Here is a 22,142-nt window from a genome sequence, read left to right on the forward strand (position 1 = left end):
TTCTCTCAGTTCTCTTTGGATTTTGCAAGTGTGCTTTTTGCAGACGGATTCAGCTGTGCTGTGAACAGGGATGGGGCTGCACAGCTGTTCAGTCACCCACAGGGCAGTTGTGGCTGGCAGTACTTCAGGCAGACACAGCTGGGTTTAGCAATTGTGAAAAGTGCCAGACAGACAGACACCCTTTTCAGACCCTCAGGGAAGCCCATGCTCCCACATACCCTTCATCTACCAAGAAGCAACTTGCAAAAGGTGTGAGGTAGCTCAGCTCCTATGAGAGAAATGCAAGCAAAAGCACGTGTATAGGCTATGGCTGATGGAGAGGGAACTTCACAGTAACCAGCACATTGCCTCCAGCAACAGCTTCCAGCTGCAAAAAGCCAGGGGTCCCTGGAAACATGACCTCCTGGCTGCCACACTGCCCTCTCAGCCACAGGTCAGGTCCCAATCCCTCTCTCAACACCATGCAAATGCCATTAAAGGAGGAAGGAGGCAGTTGGAGTGAGAGTGAGGAGGCAGGGGGAAACCTTCTGTTAAGACTGTGGAAATTTTCAGTGAAATGAAAACAAATTGCTCTAAGTAAACCATTTGTCACAGTCTGATTACTCTGCTGCCACTCTGGGAACACCAATTTGTCATGCTAGATCAGGATAACAGCAGGCTGACTGTATGAAATGGCACGCTGCCTTCTGGCTCTTTCTGCCTGCAACCCACAAGGGCAGCGGGGATCTCCTGCAGCTCCTTCCCGGTGCCCATCCCTCCTGATAGCACAGGCACACACTGGGGTCCCTGCAGTCAGTGTCACACTGCTGATAGACTCCTGCTTCCCAGAAAGCACCTCCATCTTCTGGAACTGCAGCTCCACCTGAGTCCTGTCGAATCTGCTGTTTTTACCTATTTATCCCAGTGTGTCTACCTAAACTACAAGGTGTCCACAGCAGGAATTATTTCTTGCACTAGTGGTTGGCATAATACTGCCCTAAACTGAATTTTGGCACTGAAGTGTCCTGGCTATACACCTATTAATCATAATTTTTCTTACTTTAAAAGCCCATATCTCCTGTTAGTTACACCTTCGGGAATGCCATGTCCAAGCCTGTGGAGTCCCAACCCACATTTCCCCCTCCTTGGTGAGTTTCAACAGTGTATAGGTGAAACAATAAAAAAACCCTAAACAAACACAGAGAAAACAACAACAAAAAAATGTTGCGAGATTCACATTTAAATAGATGCTTAAAGAAGGAGGATCAATGCAAGGAAGCAAGAAGCAAGGACTAGCCAAAATTCATAAAGCATGGGAAAACAGCAGAAAAAATTCCAAGTGCAAGAATTAATTCCCTTAGCTTCACTGTCCATAGCTAATAAACAATTATTTGAGTCTCCCCTGCTTGTGTCTTTCTGGAACTGTGCAGCAGTTTGTAATGCTGAAAACAAAACAATTAACTCCAGACCAAATAAAAATATCTTTGAGACAACAAAAAGATAAATACCTCGAAATGTCACTTTGCATAAATGCTCCATTCAGTCCAACACAAAATTCTTCATCTCATTTTCAGATTATTGATCCTTTTTCTAAACCTATTCTCCTTTTAAATTGGTAGGTCAACATTTAAATAAAGAGATGCCTTTTTGAAAGGAAAGCAAAACAACAAACAAGTTTTGTTTGCAAACTACAGGAATGAACTAGCTGAGAATTTCCTTTTTCTTTAACATTAATAAATTAAAAGGGGAAAATCAGAAAGATATTAGATTTTAGAACTTCTCATTTCCCCTTTTGGGGCTATTAGGGCTTGGCAGGTCCCCACTGAGTCAGAAAACTATACCAGTTGCCTTCCATTTTCTGATATATTCATTATTTGTCAAGAGCAGTAATGAAGGTGAACTTGAAAAGCTGGATAAAATCTTTTATGATACATTATTTGTTTTACAGGGTGGAGATTTCAGTCCTTGTATATTTGAAAAATATTTAGCAGAAAGGGACAGTTCTCTAGGTATAAGTTTCAGCTAAATATTGTATAGCAGTAATAATAATAAAGTACTGTGCCACTTATTATGGCAATGGATTACATTATAAATGCATGGTGTTTCCATGGATTAGGAAAACAATCTCTGGGACCACTTCTAAGGAACACTGAAGAGGTAAGAAAGGAAAGAAAAGGCATATATGTTCCACAGCAATCAACACACTTGCCATTCCCAAATGGGTCCACATTACAATGGGTCAACATGGTAGATACAATTTTCAGGACTCAACAAGAAATAAACCCCTACTGATTTAAGCATTATAATATAATGCCTACAAGGAGATCATAATTTTCTAAATCTTAATAGTTTTCTGAATCCACTTTCACAAAGTTTTAAGTAGCTACTTCCCAGTCACAGGGATTAATATGAGTGGTTACTGCAGCTAAGAGAAAAAGTTTTATGGTGAGGAAGCTACCTGATTACCAACAGTCCTTTAGGTCCCAATAAAACAGCAAGAGCTGGTTTTCTCATCCCATCTCTGGGTGGGTTCCAGAATATCACACACTGAAACCAGCACAAGTGAAATGTTGGCAAAACAAGAGAGTAAATCACAGCAGTGAGATATCAAACTACAAACTACTACTTTCCCCCCCGCAGAGACCATTAGCTCTACCATGATAGTCACCACCCTAAGTCATCAATTCACCTTCACCTTTTTAGTCACAAGCATCTGTTACCAGCCCAGCACAGCTCTGGCAGTGAGCACACTGCAAGGGAATGGAGAGAGAGTGCTTGTAATTCCAAAGGCAGGTTCAGTGTGTGCTTCTCTAGTTCAGTGAGCATTGAGACACTCCTCCTTACTGTGGCATTGCAAATTCCAATTGAACTGGAACCAACTTGTATTTTCTAACTGCTGCTGCTGAGTTTGAACTTCAGTGAAAAATCTATTTGCTAGAAATGAAAGTTGGCAATGAATAATCAGTCTGTTTATGTGGCTTAGGGAAGCTGAGACAGAGAGACGGAGAGAAAGAAAAAGCCAAATAACTCATTAAGTGATCTATATCATGCCAGTACAGTTGGTATAAATTATAATTATCCTAGTAAGACTTTCTCACTTATATAAGCCCCCCCATTCAGGGATCTCAAAACACTTTGCAACCATTAATGATGTTAACTTCATAACATTCCTGACCTCATTTACAGGAGAGGGAATTGAGGAAAGAGAGAAAACACCACCATTTTCTGTAACAGATAGCTTTCATTTTGTAATTGCCTGTAAAGTTTATACCTGAAACTAAATCACACTTAAAAATCAAGGTCAGTTCTGAGCTCTTGAGCCAGCAGTAGGCATTGCATTACAGTGTGAGTGAAAAAAAACCCCAAAACAACCCAAACTAACACAAAGACTTGTGCTGGGATGGCCTGTCTGCAAAGCTTCTGCAAAGAGCCTTGGGTCACTGAAATTTGTCACCTTGGAAACGTGGCAGACTCAAGGAGCAAGCTTCTGCCTCAGGTTCTCACACAAAACCATCCCTCCCCCTACCTGAAACTGTACTCACACGTGGGATGGGTGTTATCAGTGTCCACTTCTGCACATTCACAACTCTCGGTTTTGGCTCCTGCTCTGAAAAGAAAAATTAAAGAGAAGCAACATGAAAACCTAGGAAAAGAAAAAAAACCAAATTGGAACAAATAGCTGAACACATTGCATGTATGCACCTAGGAGAAAGCAGGACTTGAGTAGCATTCACCATGGATTTCTCAAGAACAAATTGTGTCAAACCAAAAATAATTTCTTCCTGAGAGGTGACAGGTTTTGCAGGTAGAACAACAGCAGATGCCACACACACTGACTTTACCTATTGTTTTTTATAGCAGTCTCACAGATAAATGAAGGAAGTGTGGAGATTTCACATTGTGGGAAGAATGCAAAAGTGGTTGGAAAACAGCACTTGGGAAAGCAGTTATCAATGTTTCAGCATCGAAATAGCAGAATGGACCCACGTGTTCCACTGGGAGTTGCCCTGTGTCTAGGACTATTGAATACTTCCACTAATGATTTGGATGATAAAACAGGACCATACTTATTAAATCTGCAGATCATGCCAATTAAGGGAGAGCAACCCATAAGGATGAACAGACTTGGAACTGAAAATTATTTAACAAATGAGAGCTCTAGCCACAACAACCAAATGTGCTTTAACAGGCCTGAGGGCTTGTTTTCCCTGTGAGGTTCATGAAACAACCCTCCTGCTCTCTTCAGCAGGGAGAAGGCCCTGGAGAAGCACCACATTTGGGTTCTGCATTTCCAGACAATCAGATGCCATCAGGAAAGAGTTTAATTGGAGCACTGAACAGGATCAGAGGTCCAGAAAAAAAAATTTCTGTGGAAAGCACTACAAGAATTTGAGGAGTTTGATCTGAAATGGAAAAACTGAGAGAGGAACCAGTAACAGTCTTCTGTAAAAATTCTGTTTTCTACTTCTGTGATGGATGGCCTGTCAGAGGAGAGTTAGAAGGACAAGAGAGGTTGTTGCACTGGACTAACATCGTAACTATTAACCCAACAACCCATTCCCTGCTGGGCTCCCAAGTCTAAGTTTGTCTCCATGGACTATACAGGACTCTTCCAGTGATATTAGCCTTTTAAGCTAAAGTTGGCCTTTAGAAATAATTCACCTGTGTTATATCTGTAAGTTCATTTGGGCCTGTTGCAGGGTTTGTGTTGGACCAAAAAGGCCATTAGGCTTGTGCAGTAGTTTTGAACCAGATAAGGTTCAAAATTAATGGAGAATTCACCTTCTATATTGGGGCTGAAAGAAGAATCCCGGTAACAAAGAGCAGAGGGGTGGAGTCAGTTGTTCTACGGCAGAAACCCAAAATCTATAGCTTGCCATATTTGCTAATTGTTTAGTAAAAATCAATTGCCAGGAATGTCACAGGAAGCCGAGCATCGTTGAGAGCACTGGGGACAGAGACACAAAGAGGACATAAACAGCAGAACAAAGTGCCCCAGGAATGGAGCTGCTGCCACCCAGCACTGCAAACTGCTGTATTTCTTCTGCTGTGGTGCAGAAGAAACTGCAGCAGAGCATGGCTGAGCCATGCCATCACCCTTCACCCGGTGCCTCTAAAGAGTCTACAAAAACATATTTGCATTGGCAGCTCAAATTTTAGAGTTTTACAGAATAAGTATCTTAAGGCAGGGAGGAGTTTGTTGGGGTTTCCAAAACTTTTCTTCTGCAAAAAGAGAAAAATTTTATCATTATAGACCACCCATGTTAGAGAGGAGTCATCCCACAAATTCTCCTTTGTGTGGCTCTTCTCTACTCAGCTATACTAATCTAAAAACGAAATTAACTTTCTTGCTCCCACCACTGAAATTCCCATCCCAACCAGATAGCCAAATAATGTTAATACTAATTTTAATTCTGAAAAGCATACCAAAAAAAAAGGAGAATTTTCTCATTATTAATGGAAGAAAAGCCCTATTTAGCATATCTAAATGAAAAGTGTAAGATCGATAACCCATACAATAGCAATCATGAAAAAGCTACAAGATGGAATTATTCTCTCAGGACTTTTATCAAGGTAGTTACCATACATTAAATGTGAAATCCACCCAGAAATCACTCAGAGAATTCAGTATTCACATACTTCTCTACAGTAAATAATTCCCCCTGCAACAGTAAATGTTCTCTGTTTATGACTCCATAATTCAGGTTGTGTCAGCAATTAGCATGTGAAGTTTTAGGCAGTGTGCTACATTTTTTTAAGAGTTAGAGCAAGGTGAGCATTGCAGGAAGCCAGGCTGCTGCTGGGTTTGCTGGAACAGAGGCCAGCACAGACAGTGAGCAGTAGTGCTGGCTCCTGGAAAGATGGACACAAGGAGAAAGGGGATGTGGACAGCCCACACCCACACAAAGCACTTCTTCAACTGCAAGATGTTCCAGTGGCCTCAAAGGAACTGAAGGCATGAAGATGCTTCCCACATGGCAAACACTGCTGTACACTTCAGGAGAACTAAAACGAAGACTTTCCTGTGCAAGTTGAAGCCAGCAAAGTCTGTTACCCAGGGTAACACCTTTGTCAGAGGGACATGAATAGCATCAAGCACTTTATTCTTTCTGTTTCAAAAGTTCTCTTAATTAGGTATTACCATGTGTTTTTCATTGTGGAGAAGCTGCTTTAATTACTCCTAACAGTCACTGGAGGGAATTACTGCTCTACAGAGCAGATCAGCATTCTCCTGCCTCATACTCATGACAGGAAAAGTGCAGTGTCACGTAAAAATACATTGTGGTATTTATCAGCTAGTCTTCTACAAGCAAGAACAGGCTCACATAAGGTCCAGTGAAATCTAGAGAGGAAAACAACCCCCTTCTTCCATTTAGCTGTTGCAACACTGGCTTATGCTCATGGTAAATCAGTATCTTAGGCAACATGCAGCATAAGAGGGGACATTCATTTCCCTCCCTGTCTCTGCCTCTAGCAATTTTGCTATGCTCCTGAACTCTGGGTCTGTGCAGGGAACATGCTGGGGAATGAGGTGAGCAATTGTGTATGATCTAAAATTTGTCTGACTCCTCCATGTCCAGCACTAAGCTATGTTTCCTAAGGCATGAATTTTGAAGGTAATATATTTGTGTTTGCCAAAATATTAATCTATCTGGCCATTTTAAAATCATAGAAGTGGAGAAAAAAAGCACTTTTAAAATGGTACTTTGGAAGCCATATGAAAGACAGCTCAAGCCTTCTCTCGATGGAGCCAGAGGTACAAGTCAGTATATAAGAATATCTGAATAGGAGTAGATGAGCACGAACTCCAAAGGTGGTACCACAGACAGGGAACATCCTTCAAAGTCTATTAGTTGCATTAGCAGACAATACAATGTAAGCGTAGTAGGAGAGATGCACTAATACCCTTGGACAAGGTTTGCAGGGTGCTGGCAATGCAGAACACCTGTAAGATTCAGCTTTGACAGACTGAAGCTGTTGCAATCATTTAATGTCATAAATTTACCAAAGAAGCCAGAAGAGTGGAAAATGGAAGAGTGTATTGGGCAGATAACTCACATCAATTATTTATTTCTACAAAGTTCCCAAGTCTGACATCAGAAGTCTGCATTAAATAAATGAGTTTCTTTCCATATTCATTAAAATAATTGCTATTTTCATTGCACTAATGATATGAATTCATTACTACTGCACAGTGTCTATACATATTCTCATGAACTGATTTTATGCATTGTCATTTGTAACTAAATTAGCAGTAACGGGCAAAAGAAATCCCAAAACTTATTATGGTAACACTATTTGGAATAGATCCTGATATCCTTCTTTAAAGATGCTTGTCGTTTATTAGACATTTCTGTGGGACCACAGGTGTCTGAAACCAACGGGAGTAAGGGTTCAGGTGGAAACTAGCCAGTCAAATATGGGGTGCATAGTCCACTTCAAAGCCTACTGTGTTGGCAAACACAAACTTTAGTTAGAAAGCCACAACTGAAACCTAAAACCTTAAGCAAATCTTGCTGGTCTCTAACCAAATGCCCAGAGAGAACATTTCAGTTATCAGGACACAGCACACAGAGACATAAAAATATTCAATCACCAGGGGATAAGGCTACACAAATTTAGGTCACATTAAACATTATTTTCTCTTTATAGTGAGGAGTAATTAACCACTGAAACAACTGGCCAAGGGACTTGATACAAGCACTTGATGTCTTGAAAACTAGACAGGACATCTGTTTTTTAAAAGCTCTGTGGTAACACCTGCTTGACACAGGAATGAGCATAGGACAAAACACTATGGGCTGTTTTATTCATTAGGTCATCTTAAACCACAGTACAGCATTGCTACAAGCTGTAGGGTCTGATATCATATGAAACCCTTTGGTACTCCTGCAACCAACCCTCCTCTAGCAACATATTAAGTACGTTGAATATTTATTTGAAAGGTCTCAGATTTTCTGATGAAGAACAAATCATCCTCATTGCATATTCGCAGCTGATTTTACAAACCACAAGGCCAGATCCTCAGCTAGAATAAATCACTGCAGTTCCACTGATGTAAGTGGAATTTGATCATTTGTCACGAGATGAAAAATCTGAGTCCCTTATCACAGGCACTTATATATTTCCCAGTTTTCCCACATTACTCATGCAAATCTCCCAATGATTTCCATGTAAGGCTGTGAACAGACATCTCTACATCTTCAGTGCTGCATTCTGGACTTTCTCTAGCACTTCCTTGACAATTCTGTTTATTCAAATTTTGTCATGTGTGCACCTTGTTTTCAGCAGGTTTTGTCAGTGCTTAAAGGGAATAATCAAGCCAAGAGCTAACCAGCAAACAAATAGACTTAATGAGGTTATAAACAGGATTAGCACTTCAAGAGGACAGGTCAAATGCAGATGGGCACTCAAGGGACAGATTTCACCATCAAGGCAGGTGTGCCATGTTAAGGAGGGATGGGGGAGCTCTTAATGCTGTGTTTCTAACCAGAGATCTTGAAAATACAGTATTGCATAGTGGAAACTGAGTGTTTATAAATATTTATACAAGTGAATTCAGTAGGAACGATGACACTATTGTTTTAAGATATTATTCTCCTTTGCCAGAGGAGAACCATAGGCTAAAATATCATAAATGTAGCTTGTGTAAGGTGCAATGCATACATTGCATGAAGTGATGCTATCATGAAATACTCCAAGTGGGAAGGGGCCTCTAGAAGTCTCTAGTCCATCCCCTGCTCAGAGCAGGGATAATTCCAAACATGGTTTTGATTGCCCAGCACCACTTCCACTCAGACCTGCAAGCAAACTGGGACAACCAGAACCAACACACACTACCTGCTCCATTGCTGAACTGCTCCTGCTGTCGATAGTTTTTTCTTCTACCCAGCAAGAATTTTTCCTGTTGCAGCTTGTGTCTGCTGCCTCTGTCCTGCTATGGTGCACCCCTGGGAGGGGGCTAACTTCCACCTCTACAATGATTCTGACTTATGTGCTCCAGCCTTCAGACACCTTCACAGTCTTCCACTGGACACACTCCAGCCTGTCAGCATCTCTTCTACAGCCTCCATAACATACGTGCTCCAATGTGGATCAACCCCTGATGGTATTTGCAAAGCAGAGCTGAAATGAAAAGTGTCAAACACCTAGCTATTGTTTTTGAAATCCTCATGGTCTTTCAATGCAAGTGGTCAAAACCAGAACTCACCAGTCTGTGGGAACAAGCTGAGTCAGTCTGCACCTGCATTTAATTAATTGGAATCAAAAGGAAGGGTCGACCTTAGCTAAATCAGAAACACAACATTCTCTCTGTCAAAACAAAGTGGAAAACCACTTAATGATCTGTATGATAGTGTGTGTTTTTTCGCACCACATGATGCGACTGTGAATGTGTGGGATCAAAACACTGGTTTAGGACGATCCTGGCAATTCTGGTTAACTAAAAGACAACACCAGGTGCTGTTTAAGAGAGAATATGAATAAAACGGAAATGCTGAAAATGGAGGGAAACTGATTAGGGTGGAGAAATCCTGAAATCAAACTCTGTGTGAGTGCAACCTCATTCCTTTCAGCATCTATATGAGTCCAACCCAACAAAAGCCGAGAAATTAAAATAATTTCTGCCAGTCCTAATTAATTGCCTTTTACATTTTCAAGCCTTATGGCCCATCTTTATACCTGCCTAAGAGAGAAAATAGTTTTTGCTGTACGCTGAAGAATTGAGAGTAAGAATTTATGGGCTGAAGGGAGAAAGCATGTGACAGTTCAAAATTCTTTTAAGAGTTTTCTGGCATCTTTCCCCTACTGAAATCAGGTCTTCAGCCTGACAGTGACCAAGTTATAGCAGGATGTACAGGGCAATGCCATGCCCTTTCAGAAGTGTGTCACAAAGCCACGTGTTGTGTTCTGCAACTGCCACTCACAAAATCAAATACCACTTCCATGAAGGAATAGTTTGGGATAGGCTCAATAATAGAAATCCTTTCTCTTGTGCTAGAAAAGGGCTTGCATAAAAGTGACTTAGTTTCAAAGGAGTGAGGTGGTACCTCTTCCCTTAAAAGGAGGATTCATTTTCCTACAGAGAAGGAATGGGGTTGATCCTCCATAGGATCCAATAGGAACTTTTTGTTAAGTGACAGACATTCGGATGTATTCAGAGATACTTGTCTTTCCACAGCGCCAGCACAAGGAAGAGGGATTCTACAGTGCCACATCTGCAGTCAGTGCCAGAGAGCAGCCTCCTCTGGCAAATTTCACAACTGAGACAGGGATGTGAAAAAGGAAGAAAACCTGAGGCACTGAAGGACTCCGAACTAATGGAAAAAGGCAGAACAACAACCTGCATTTTGAAACAGCAATATCAAACTGCAAATAGACACATCTTTAGAACTTTGAATCTATCATAAGAAACAACAGATTTAAACACTGTTTAAATCTCTGGGATCTCTCTGTTTTTTTAAAGTTTTCCTGTTAATAACAGTCATCTTGCAAAACATATGGTAGTGGAACATTGGGCACATTAGAGAGTCACAGCCTTCCTATAGCCTGACAGGTTCTTAATTACTGAGAAGGAATTCTCTCTACTTCTACACAGATGCTCCCAAAGTTGACAGCCTCACTGACAGTAGGGTGAGAAGCAGGAAGAATATCCTTACACCTGCAGATTTCCGTGCAGAAACCAAAACAACTACCAGAAATGAGTGCATTTCTTCACAATTCATGGGAAAGAAAAGGAAGGAGAGAAAATAAGCACTGTTGGTGCAGTAGGTGGTCGTTTTTCTTTGTTCCCTAGTAAGTCTTTTTGAATGCAGTTATTTGCTTTACTGAACTTGGCACATTGCCTGTAACATTTGAGGACTTTGCTGCCTTAGCAAAGTGCCTCCCCTGAATTCATTCCATTCACAGGTTGTTAATAAACAAAGGAGACTGTCCCTTTTTATTTTTGCCATCTAAGGAAGCTCACAGGATAATAGCTACAGAGCGCCCAGCTCTCGAAAAAAGCTTTTGTAAATAGCTTTCACCCTCCACTTTGGAAATATGATAGTTGCAACATATTTTGATACTGCCATAGAGGTACATGCATCTCATTTTTAAGTAAAAAAAAAAGATAAATGTTTGCATCACTGTGTTTGCTTGATTCCCTAAAAAAACCCCTGAAATCTTAATGCATGCTCCGGTGCTGACATCACCATGTCAACATGGCTAAGAGCAATGCTGGAGTCCAAGGCTCCCATCATGCTACAAACCCCCCAAAAAGGACAGAGCAGCTCCTCTGCATTGATGGCAAAACATCCTCCCCTCCTGTCACCTTGGCTGAGGGAGCTGGGTGTGTTCAGCTTGGAGAAAAGGAGGCTCAGGGGGGACCTTATGGCTCTCTACAACTACCTGAAAGGAGGTAGCAGTGAGGTGAGAGTCAGTCCCTTCTCTCAAGTAACAGGCAAGAGGACAAGAGGAAACAGCCTCAAATTGCTCCAGGGAAGGTTTAGGTTGGATATTAGGAAAAATTTCTTCACTGAAAGGGTTGCCAGGCATTGGAACAAGAAAATGGTTGAGTTCTCATCCCTGGAGGTATTTAAAAGACCTGGAGATGTGGCACTCAGGGGCACATGGTTTACTGGTGAACACAGCGGGACTAGGAAACAGATGGATTCAATTTTAAAGGTCTTTTCCAACCGAAATGATTCTATAATTTTATACATTGACTCTTCTTGATTTTCCCAGCCATATTTCAGGAGATGGCTTCTTATCAAAGGGAAACAGTACTGAGAAAAGACGGCTGGTTTACTGTTCAAAGAACAGTAAACATAGAACAGAAAGGATTTCTCAGCAAACACAGCCCTAATTCTCAGCTGGCATGAGTTGGTGTGGCAGTTTGAGCCACATTAGAAATCTCAAATCCAATTTCCAGGCTTCCCCCACCCCTTCCCACAATTATCCTAACATCAGAGAGAAACTTTCAGACCAGAGGCTTCTGTAGGGGAAGGGGGAAGTATATACACTTATTTACACAAATAAATATACTGTACAAACTAAAGGCAACTATATATATATATTACATTTCTGTCTGTCAGTCCTTTCAAGCCCCTCCTTCTAACTGCTTTAGTCCAGGAGCAGCTTTTCAAGGCTGATACGTAACACAGTCTGCCGTGGGAGTGTTCTGGGCTCCTGAACGCTCCCCCCCTCACCAAGTTCCAGTTGTTTGTTGCAGTCTCTCCTCCTCATGAAGTCCAAGAAGATAGCTTTGAGTCCTTGCTCCTCTGCTGCTGTGTGATTTCTCTCTCTCATACCTCGGTTCGTAGGCTGCTGCAGTGTAGTTCAGCTTATCAAGCGTCCATGTCCTGGAATGTTGATTTCTCCTCGGGTTTTCGGTTGTCCTGCATTTTAGTTCACAGCAGAGACAGCCTCCAGGCCCCTCTCTCTCTCTCTCTGGGATGCATCTCCAATTTCACCCGGGATTCCTTTCCCGAGCGCCGAGCTGATTTATCAGCCCATCCACTTGGCTCTACTTAAATGCTGAGCCTCACATCCACTCTCACTAAACAGCGAGAGGGAAAAAACAGCCCTCCTCTGCAGCTTGGCTGCAAAGGTTGGGGGGAAAGAAGAAGAGGGCCTGGCCGCAGGGTCTGCCTCTCTCTCTCTCTCCCACTTACCAGTTGTTTGTGAGTCGCATCCCTCACAAACATGCGCTCATTCCAATGCTGTCTCTAACTCTGGCCTAGGCAGAGTTGGGGGGGGCCGCAGGGCTCCCCTCTTTCCCCCGGAAGGGGAGAGAGAGAGAGCCCAGCCACCCCCTGGCCTTCTCCACCTACATGCAGCAGACACCAACAGCAAAATAACCAAGACAGAACTGCCAACAGTTTCCGGTGCTGTGATATATGATTTTGAGCAGAAGCGAACAACATGAGTGGTGATTGGCTCTCCAGGGAACACTGTCCTGGCACCCAATCACCTCTGAGCCCCCCCAGCCTCTCAGGGGGGCCAATTTCAAACTATGACAGCTGGTGTGACTGAAGTCAAGAGAGTTGTCATTATTTACATCAACCAGGCTCTAGGCCTTAATTTCTCCTTATTACTCAAGCTACCACTTACAGATGGGCATGAGACTGAGGGGTAGATTTAACCATGGACATTATCTCCCAGGAAACTGGAATATACAGATAGCCCCTGGCGTGAAAGGTTCCACCACATCTGTGATGTGCATCTGACCTGGTCGGGATTGTTATTGGGTTGCCCATCCCTTCCAAATAGTACCTCTAACAGCACCATTTCTCTCAGGCGTAGAATTCCTTCTTCCATGGTCTTCCAGGTTGTTTTATGATGATGCTCCTGCAGGAGGTCTCTCTAAACAAACTTTTTTCTTACACGTGTTAGAAGCCACACCCAGAGGGAAAGGGGTTCTGACTCCTTCACAAATGCCTGCTCAATGCCCACATCCTGGGCCAGAGCTCCCATATACCTTGCTTTGCTGCCATCAAGTTGCAGGCCTTCACCCATATGGTCCCAAACTCAGATCAACCAGGTCAGAATGGGCTCATCACGTGTAACCTGGATACCTGTTGAAGACCACTTCAAAGGGCTTGCTGGGGGAACCTTCAAAAACTGGGATCAGCACTTAGCAAAAGCTATGTGGCTAGTCAACACTAGAAGCTCTGTCAATGGGGCTGGCCCTCCCCACTCAGAACTCCTTCACACCATAGATGGAGACACTTTCCTTCTCCACAAACCAGACTCCTCCCTTTTGAAATGGGGATGCTCCTGGTACCATGAGGCACACTGAATCTTCCTGATGAAAAGGCTGAAGAAACCCCAGGCAACATTACTACTGCTGTTCCTACAAATAAGATCCTCAGTTCACACCACCCTGCATTCTTTGGTTGCTCTGTTTAACTTGGCACATGGATCCATCAGGTTAGACACATGTGCAGGATGGTGTATTCTACTGGCTGCCTCTTATATACACAAAGCTAAAAAGAAAAGTAGATCTACTGCTTTTATTTTAAAGTATTTTAAGCTTGTTCCTAGACACTGAAGGCAAGTATGCCCTTCAAATCTAAATTAATGAGAGGAGCTGGTACTAGCTGAAATAAGATCAAGAATTGTAGGAAATCCTTTGATGTCGCAAAACAGGCTAACTGCTGTTTATCTAAGTATTTGCTAAATTACACTTCATATGAAAGTATGTGCTTTAGTCAGGGCTACTTTGCACAGACAGATGGGGTTTGTTTCATTTTCTTCAGCCTTTGTGTTTCAAAACTTTTACTAGTTTTCTTTTTATTTTAATTATTTAGAGTAAAGTTAGTTGTAGCCATTTGGAGGATGACACTTTAAAGGAATCTCAGTAAGGGAATGAAAAAGGTTATTTCTTTCTTCTTACGCTTCTAAGACATACTTCAGCAGATGAACGTGGGGCACTCACAATGCAGTTTCAGAGTCAGGAAAATGCAGGTAAAATAAAACATTTTGCACCAAAATCCTGGATATCTGAGTCAGTTGCGACAATATTTCCACAGGACCTGGGGTCAGTTTTGGGCTCCTCACTACAAGAAATACATTGAGGGGCTGGACCATGTTCAGAGAAGGGCAGTGGAGCTGGGGAAGGGTCGACAGAGTAGGTCATATGGAGACCCTCTGAGGCAGCTGGTGTTGTTTAGCCTGGAGAAAAGGATCGGGGGGACCTTATCACTCTCTACAACTACCTGAAAGGAGGCTGTAGCCAGGTGGGGGCCATGCTCTTCTCCCAGGGAACTAGTGACAGGACATGGCCTCGAGCAGCACCAGGGGAGGTTCAGGTTGGATATCCTTCTTCATGGAAAGGTTTGTCAACCATTGGAATGGACTGCCCAGGTAAGTGGTGAGGTCACCATTCCTGGAGGTGTTTAAGGAAAGACTGGACGTGGCACTTTTTGCCATGGTCTAGTTGACATGGTGGGGATCGGTCAAATGTTGGACTCAACCTTGGAGGTCTTTCCCAACCTAAATGATTCTGTGATTTTACTGTGGACCAAAACTAAATAGATTCAAGAACTATGACAGAGATGAAGAAGATGAGCCTGCCCATCTAACTGCTGGGCACTAAGGTCCCTCCAGACATGGCTAAAGGCCACTCAAACATCCACTCATTTCAGCTGCACTTTGCATGAAACCCATATGCTCCTCTAGACAGGCTTCTTTTGAGGTCACCTTAAAATAAGACACAAAACACAGCATTTGAAAATGTTTTGGTGTCTGTTGTCACTGTGGCAATTTGAATGTGATCACCTAGTGTGTGGTTAGCACTTCTTTCAGCTCTCTGCTAACTCGATGTGATAGAGAACACAACTCCAAAATACAAGTGGTATGGAAATTTTCAAAATGGTCTAAATATATTGTTAACCCACCAGCTGTTTATTGCAGCATGTCAGGTTTCATCTCTCCATGAGACTAAATTCCCCCCTACCCCACCCCCCCAAAAAGGAAAAACAGAACAAAACACTAATACTTAGAAAAAGGAAAAAAAAAAGAAAACAACACACAAAATGAAAGACAAATATCCTTTCCCAGCACTTTCTGTTACAGCTGAGGTACCTGTGTAGCTTAGGTGCACAAATTTGGGGGAACAGCTTGTGAAGACGGTAGCTTTGACACAAGGAGGCACAGGGAATATTTCCTGGCCTCCATCTGCCATCAGCCTCCTGTGCAGGGTGACTTCATGAGGCAAGAGATGAGGGGATTTGTGATTGAACATCATCCTCCTCTCCCAACCCAGCAAGGTGGGCTGTGGGTGGTGGGGCAGGCGCAGCACCATGTAGGGACAGAGCCTAAAAGCACTCAGATACTCAGATGCTGCCTTTGAACCAGAGTGAGCCTCAGGGTCCAACACCCAATTAGCTCCAGACAGGATTTTTTCATGAGCTCATATCCCTTCTTCATATTTTTCTCCCAGCTTCCTTCAGTGGGAAGCATGCACAGCTCAAAAGCAGACAGGTAGTATTGACTCCAGTGTTGATCCCAGTTATACTGATATAAACAAACAGGGACAGTGCTGAAATTTTGCTGGAACTGCAGCTTTCCTGCATGCAAATGAAGAGTTCAACTCCCAAAAGATGGCAAGAGCCATGTAGGAGATGAATATTTACAAGGCCTTGAAGTCCAGGGAGTGAGCGCCACATGAAAATTTTTGACTATTTTGTGAGCTCCAAGCTGGATACAAATTTGAGCAAACATATAAAATACATATGTATGTATATTAAAATACACACATATATATACACATGTGTAAATGTCTGTCTATATTTTGTATTAACAATAATTCAGATTAATAACACATTATTGCCTTCTTAATTTCAGCCATCTGCCTGCACCTGCCATGTCTTAGGCTTCAACATCCAGCCAGTGTAAACAAGAACAAGCTTTCAGCCCATTCCAACCTTCCTGCCTGCATCATTTCCACCCCAAACCACTAGAAGGCAAAAACATCCCAAAGAATAACCTCAAACCAGCAGCCTTGAACCACAAGATGGAAGACCACCCAAAGGGGTTCTGGTGGGTGCAATATGCAGAAGAGAGGCTGGTCTCTCACTTTGGATCAGGGAGTTTAGCATGTCATGACTTTGCACATCATGAGACTACAAAGCAACTGCATGAGAAAGCTATCTTCGACTCCTTACTTCTCAAAATATTTGCTAAAATCATGTCTGAAACACATGGAAGGACACAACTGATTGGATTGGGCACAAAATGCAACTCAGTATAATGCATTTTTGACTATGCCCTGCCACATGGATTGACATCAGGAGAAGATCGGGAGCATTTCAATGTCCATATCACTGACCGTGTATAAAAAGATCCAGGCAGCCTATGAAATTAATCCAGCACAGCAAGGAACTATATCCCCTTTAAACTCAACATAGTTAACTACACAAAGAATGTTTTCTGCTATGTATGTGTGGTCCAAATATTCCTGCTATTTATCTTTCTCTTGTCGATGATGCTTTTTCCCCCTAACTTAATTACCTTTCATTGGATAAATCAATATTTTTCTCAAGAAGAAACAAAAAAAAGAGCTGAAATGTATATTGTGAAGAAAATACAGTACAAATGTATTGAATAGTCTAAAGATAACGATATGTCCAGAGACTGCGGTCATTTAAAAGCCATGAAATGTAATTTTGAAAATTGCTTTACCAAGTTAATAAAAAGAGAACCAATGAAAAGAAACTCACAAAGATACATAATTATTAAGTTCTTTGCTCTATTTTTCCCAATTACTGAAGGTTAGAGTTATGTCTTATTTGCCAGTAAAAGATTTTCTAGGACTCTTACGGTACCTATTACAGAGCAGTTACGCAAATGATCACAGAGAAATGAGGCATCAGGGAAATAGACTGGCTGTACGTGTAACTAATACATTTAGCATTATATGTAAGTACCAGCTTCCAGGAATTCAAAAAACATCTAAAAGAATTCTTCATCCAGATGTAAAAAATATTTATTCCTGCAAAGGACAGGCTGAGATGGTATTTGCTGAAACAGGGTGTGGAGTGTCTAACAAACCAGAGCTTCATCTATGCCTGTCCTGAAGAAGGCACAGAGCAGAGGGACAAACTGGATTCAGGTGGGGAACATGGGGTAAATTGTCCCCAAGTACCCCGCCCTGGAGACAATGGGCAGCTTTGCTCTGGGAAAGCTCCACTTGGAGTTTACCAGATCATGAGGAGCCAACAGGGCTGCTGATTCATCGTCCTCCGGACTTGTCTTTAGTCCCAAAAAGTACTTCACTTGTAAGAGCTTTCCACTCAGAAAATCCACAATGTGCTTTCCAGATCCATAGAGAAAGTACAAGCATAAGTATCTTTTCCTTCACCATTGCTGCAGCCTTCACAGCCTTAGAGGAGGGACTTCATTTCACACAGGTACAATTTTACAAAACTGGCCAGTCTCAAAAACAAAAGAACACCAATCAGTGTTACCCAAAATAACATCCAAATTTATAGAAAACTAACTGTGTAAGCTACACAAAATCACAGATGCATTTATCTGCCTTGCTCATGTGTTGTTGGAACAGTCTTTGCAAACTCCCATTACCTTCTGCACAGCATAGCAAGTCTTGTGCAGCAGGAAGTACAAATGCAGGTCCTTTGGCATGTGATTTTCCATTGTGGAGGAACGGATCACAAGCCTCCACGGCACACAGCATCACCATTGTTTGTCCTGGCAGCAGAGAGCCCCAAGTCAGGCAGATCCCAGCCCCATACTTTAGCAGCAGCGCAGTGCCACCAAGGGCTCCTTCAGACACAGCCTATATGTTCTACATATTTTGTGTCCCAACTCCTTACTTAGATGTTCCCCTCTTGGAGATATTTTTGCAATGCTATTTGGCTCTTGCTAGCTGGTGTAGCATAGTGGTTTTGACAGGATGCTGCTGGCAGGCTAATCCACTGCCTATCTCCATCTTTAAGAGCTTCTCTGATCTCCAGGGGATAACAAGGATCGTGTTTTCTGACTCAGATTGTACATTTCTGGGTAACCACATGCACTGTGTACTCTACTGAATTGTGTAGGGGCTGCCATGCACACCACATCTGTCCTGCAGTTTTCTGTCTCTAAGGGATTTATTTCTCCCCTTCACTGGTACAGCAGTCTCTCTGAATGAGTCTGTATATGCTTTAATTTCTGCAAAACTCAGTCATCAACTTGGCTTTAGGGAGTCTTTTCCAAAGGGGAAACTGTTGTCATTTCCTTCAGAAACACGGCATAACATTACCATTACAACTTCTTTTTTAAATGACAAGCTGTAGTGCTACTGAGCTCCAGCAGCTTAAAAATTACTACCACGTGTGAGAGTTTCAGACATCCCAGGTTTTGGTTCTAGATCACCGTGCCCATCTTCTCTGTAGTTCTTGCAACTTTGTCAGGCTGACAAATCTGCTGATGCTCCGCTATTTTTTTATGATCTCCTTTCGCTCCAGCACATATTGATGCTACTCTACTGTAATCACAGGAGTCAGGTCAGGGTAAACTCAGGAGGTTTTTTTCTAGATCTGTTTATTGATGTACTTTTTGAAATCTGTTACCACTGTGGAAGTTTTACTACCTCTAAACTTTAAAGCATAGCTGTAATGGCAACACAGCTTGCCAAATCTCACAGAGTCCCTGCCTACATGGCATAGGATTTACTGAGCCACACTGCCCATGTAAATAATCCAAGAACCAACTGATAATCTAACAAGAGTCCTAATAACAAACTACTCTGGTGTCCAGCCGTGCCATGACCCTAATGTGTCTGCATTTTTCTTCTCTGGTACAAGCCAGAGCACCTTCTTAGTGACTCTTGAAAACGTCTTCTCCAGCCACAAAATTTTTGGATGATGTGTGCTCTTGTGTACTCTCAGCACACAGCCAAGGCTGACAAGGCACACAGACCTCACCTGCTTGCATGTCACTTCAGGACTCCTCAATAACAGTGCAATCCCCTTCAGCCTGTTTTAAGAAAGACACAGAACAAATACCTTTAATCTGACCCCTGTGTCTCACTTAGAGAGCATGACTTGGTATTTTGAGGAAAAGAGATGATTCTTTGAACCAGTGTTTCTCATTCTTCATGTGCCAGATGCCAGAAGGTCTCAAGCACAATCCTTTTCCCTGGAAGCCTGTTTTCCCTGTCAGCCTGTTTTCCCTGTTGTTTTTTCTCTCAAAAGTCATCTGCCTCAGTTAGATGGACAGATCAGCAAATTGCAGAGCAATCATGAGACTTACACAAGGGCTCAGCAATCCTCTTCTGATATTAAATATTACAAAATCCTCAAGCATATAGTCAAGTGAATTTGTTGGGAGAACAAATCAAGAAATGGTAGAAAACCAGAGTTTCATTTTCTTTTTTTCTAGAACTTTAGTCTTACATTAATTCTAAACCTGAGTGGCTGATATCTAGTTTAACTAAATAAATACCATTTACCCTGTGAACCATGGTCCTTATAGCTTGGTGGAACACTCAACAATCCAAAGGAAAACTAAGTTCTCTCCATTCCCTTTCTGAAACTTTAATGTTAACCACAAAACGTATTCCACACAGAGCTGAATCAAAACTACTTGTTCCTTCCAATATGATTCTTCACCTCAGATCTATGTCTTTCCCTAATATTTGCTTTTCAAAACATTACTGGTTAATGCATGTAACCTAAATTCTGAGGAAAGCAGCGCTCAGGTAACCATTGTGTGCAAAAAACAAAGATAGTGCTCTCATTCAAAATTGGTCCCTGCTGTTAGCAAAGCAAAGTTTCACTGGAAAACCATTCTCTTGATTGTTTCTTTTCTGCAACCTGATCTCTATTGTGAATTTTGAGCAAAATGTGTACCAGCATGAATAGTATCTATATAAAAAATAAAGAGTGTATATCCAATTCTATAAGGCATTGTTCTACATTCTAACATCAGCGTAAAGAAAACAGAAAAAACATCTACTCTTCATGTCATCACCTTTCTGAAAACCTTCTCTGATGTGTATGAAACTTAATGAAAACAATCCAGAATCTATACCCATACCAACACAAAGCCATGCACTCCTGCAGACACATTCTCCCATTCTAAATCTATAGAACGTGAAAGAATTTGAGAGCACCTGCTATGCTTAGAGCTTCCCTTCTAAGATTTTAAATCTAACACTAGCAAAACAAACAAAACAAACCCAAACCACCCTTTCCTTCCCCCCCCCAAAGCCACAAAACCCTTCCCATACCTATCCCTAAGCTGTCAGCAGACTCTCATCTCCATGACAGGGCAGTTCAGTATTTTCTCCCAGAAAAATCTTTTGCTCCAAATCCAGAATCATCAGAAGAAAAACTGCTCTCCTGACTACTCCCTTTGGAAACCTCTGCCCGAATCAGCAGAGCTTGTGTCAATCCCTCTCTTCTAACCCAGACCTCTGGGCACAGCAGAAGCCGTGGAGGATCACCCTCCTGAGTGCTTTCTTCCAGAAAGCCACGCTGCCAGAAAGCTGTAATCGTTGCTGGAGCAGGAAACCAGTCAAGCAGTTCATGCACTGAAACTAATCTGAGGCCGCTCGCTCCTCCCAAAAACACCATTCTTCTTACTAACCCTGAGGGCCACAAAATAATCTGTAGGAAACTGCACACCTCACTGGTTTCCTTGTAAATCCCTGGCAAAATCCAACATCTAGTTAAGAAGCATCTACAGAAAACAATTATTTGAGGGTTATTTGCCTCTACAAGGACTGTTCTTCCTCTAAACAGCACCATGCATAGATGAAAACTGCTCTGTACATTGCTCCCCTTAAAAAAATCCTGTTTCTAATTATGTAGAAAACTATAACCACAATAGTAATACCTGTATCTAAACCAATGGAATATGATATGATCTTATTTGGCCACAAAAGAATCTGATCTGCTTTCATTCCATCTACAACCCCATCTGGGTTGGCAGTGCCTCTATGGAAACATAGAAGTCATTCACTTCCATGTTTCTCATACTATCTTTATAGAAAGTAATAGTATCTTTATAGTCAGCACTGGAAACATCAGTTCCTGTGTTTGCCTTTCTAGAGGGTTAGCTCTACCCTTACCCTCAACTACACCATCATAACCAGCCTCTGCATGAAGAGCAAGAAAGGTCCTTCTTATTGCAATTATGAAGACTAAATACATATCTATAAATATATATTTACATATGTTTGAAATATATGTTTTTATATATTTGTATACTTCGTTATGGAGACTCATATATATGTATACATGTCCATATGTATATGGAGAAATAGCCCCTTCTTTTAGAAATCCTATCTTTAACCTTTAAACCAGTAAAAAAGGCCTAAGTGAACTGTGTTGTGTGAGAATTTACTTCATATAAAGCCATTTTCTCTCACAAATGCCATTTGCAAGCTTATCTTTTAGGATCACAAAAAAAAAGTGAAAATTTTTTGTCCAATTACTTTCTTTCAAAAAAACCTACACTTACCATGATGGACACTGGGAAACTGGTGCCTGCTGGAACCCTTGAAAAAGCTTGTCTCTCCTTATTGTTCACAAAATACCCAGAAGAGTACTACTCTCTTAATTCCCTACCTTCTGAAATCCTAAATTTACCATGCCTAATCTGAAGTATCTTGACGATCTATTTTCCATTGCAACACTAACCTAGAAAGATTTCCCCTTATAGGGATTCAGCCT

The 22,142-nt window shown here is 41.9% G+C and overlaps 1 protein-coding gene across 1 annotated transcript in view; it reads right to left on the reverse strand.

Moving 5' to 3' along the window:
• The window catches only part of LOC113995499, a 64,836-nt gene that overhangs the window by 17,859 nt on the left and 24,835 nt on the right, over positions 1 to 22,142 (reverse strand). Inside the window, exon 5 of the mRNA XM_039381324.1 lies at positions 3,522 to 3,586. Within this exon, the coding sequence (XP_039237258.1) occupies positions 3,522 to 3,586 (65 nt within the window). The remainder of the gene's footprint in view (positions 1 to 3,521; positions 3,587 to 22,142) is intronic.

Source organism: Pipra filicauda, unplaced genomic scaffold (assembly GCF_003945595.2).
Source record: "Pipra filicauda isolate LSUMZ 115617 unplaced genomic scaffold, ASM394559v2 scaffold21_size4447388_pilon, whole genome shotgun sequence".
NCBI lineage: Eukaryota > Metazoa > Chordata > Aves > Passeriformes > Pipridae > Pipra > Pipra filicauda.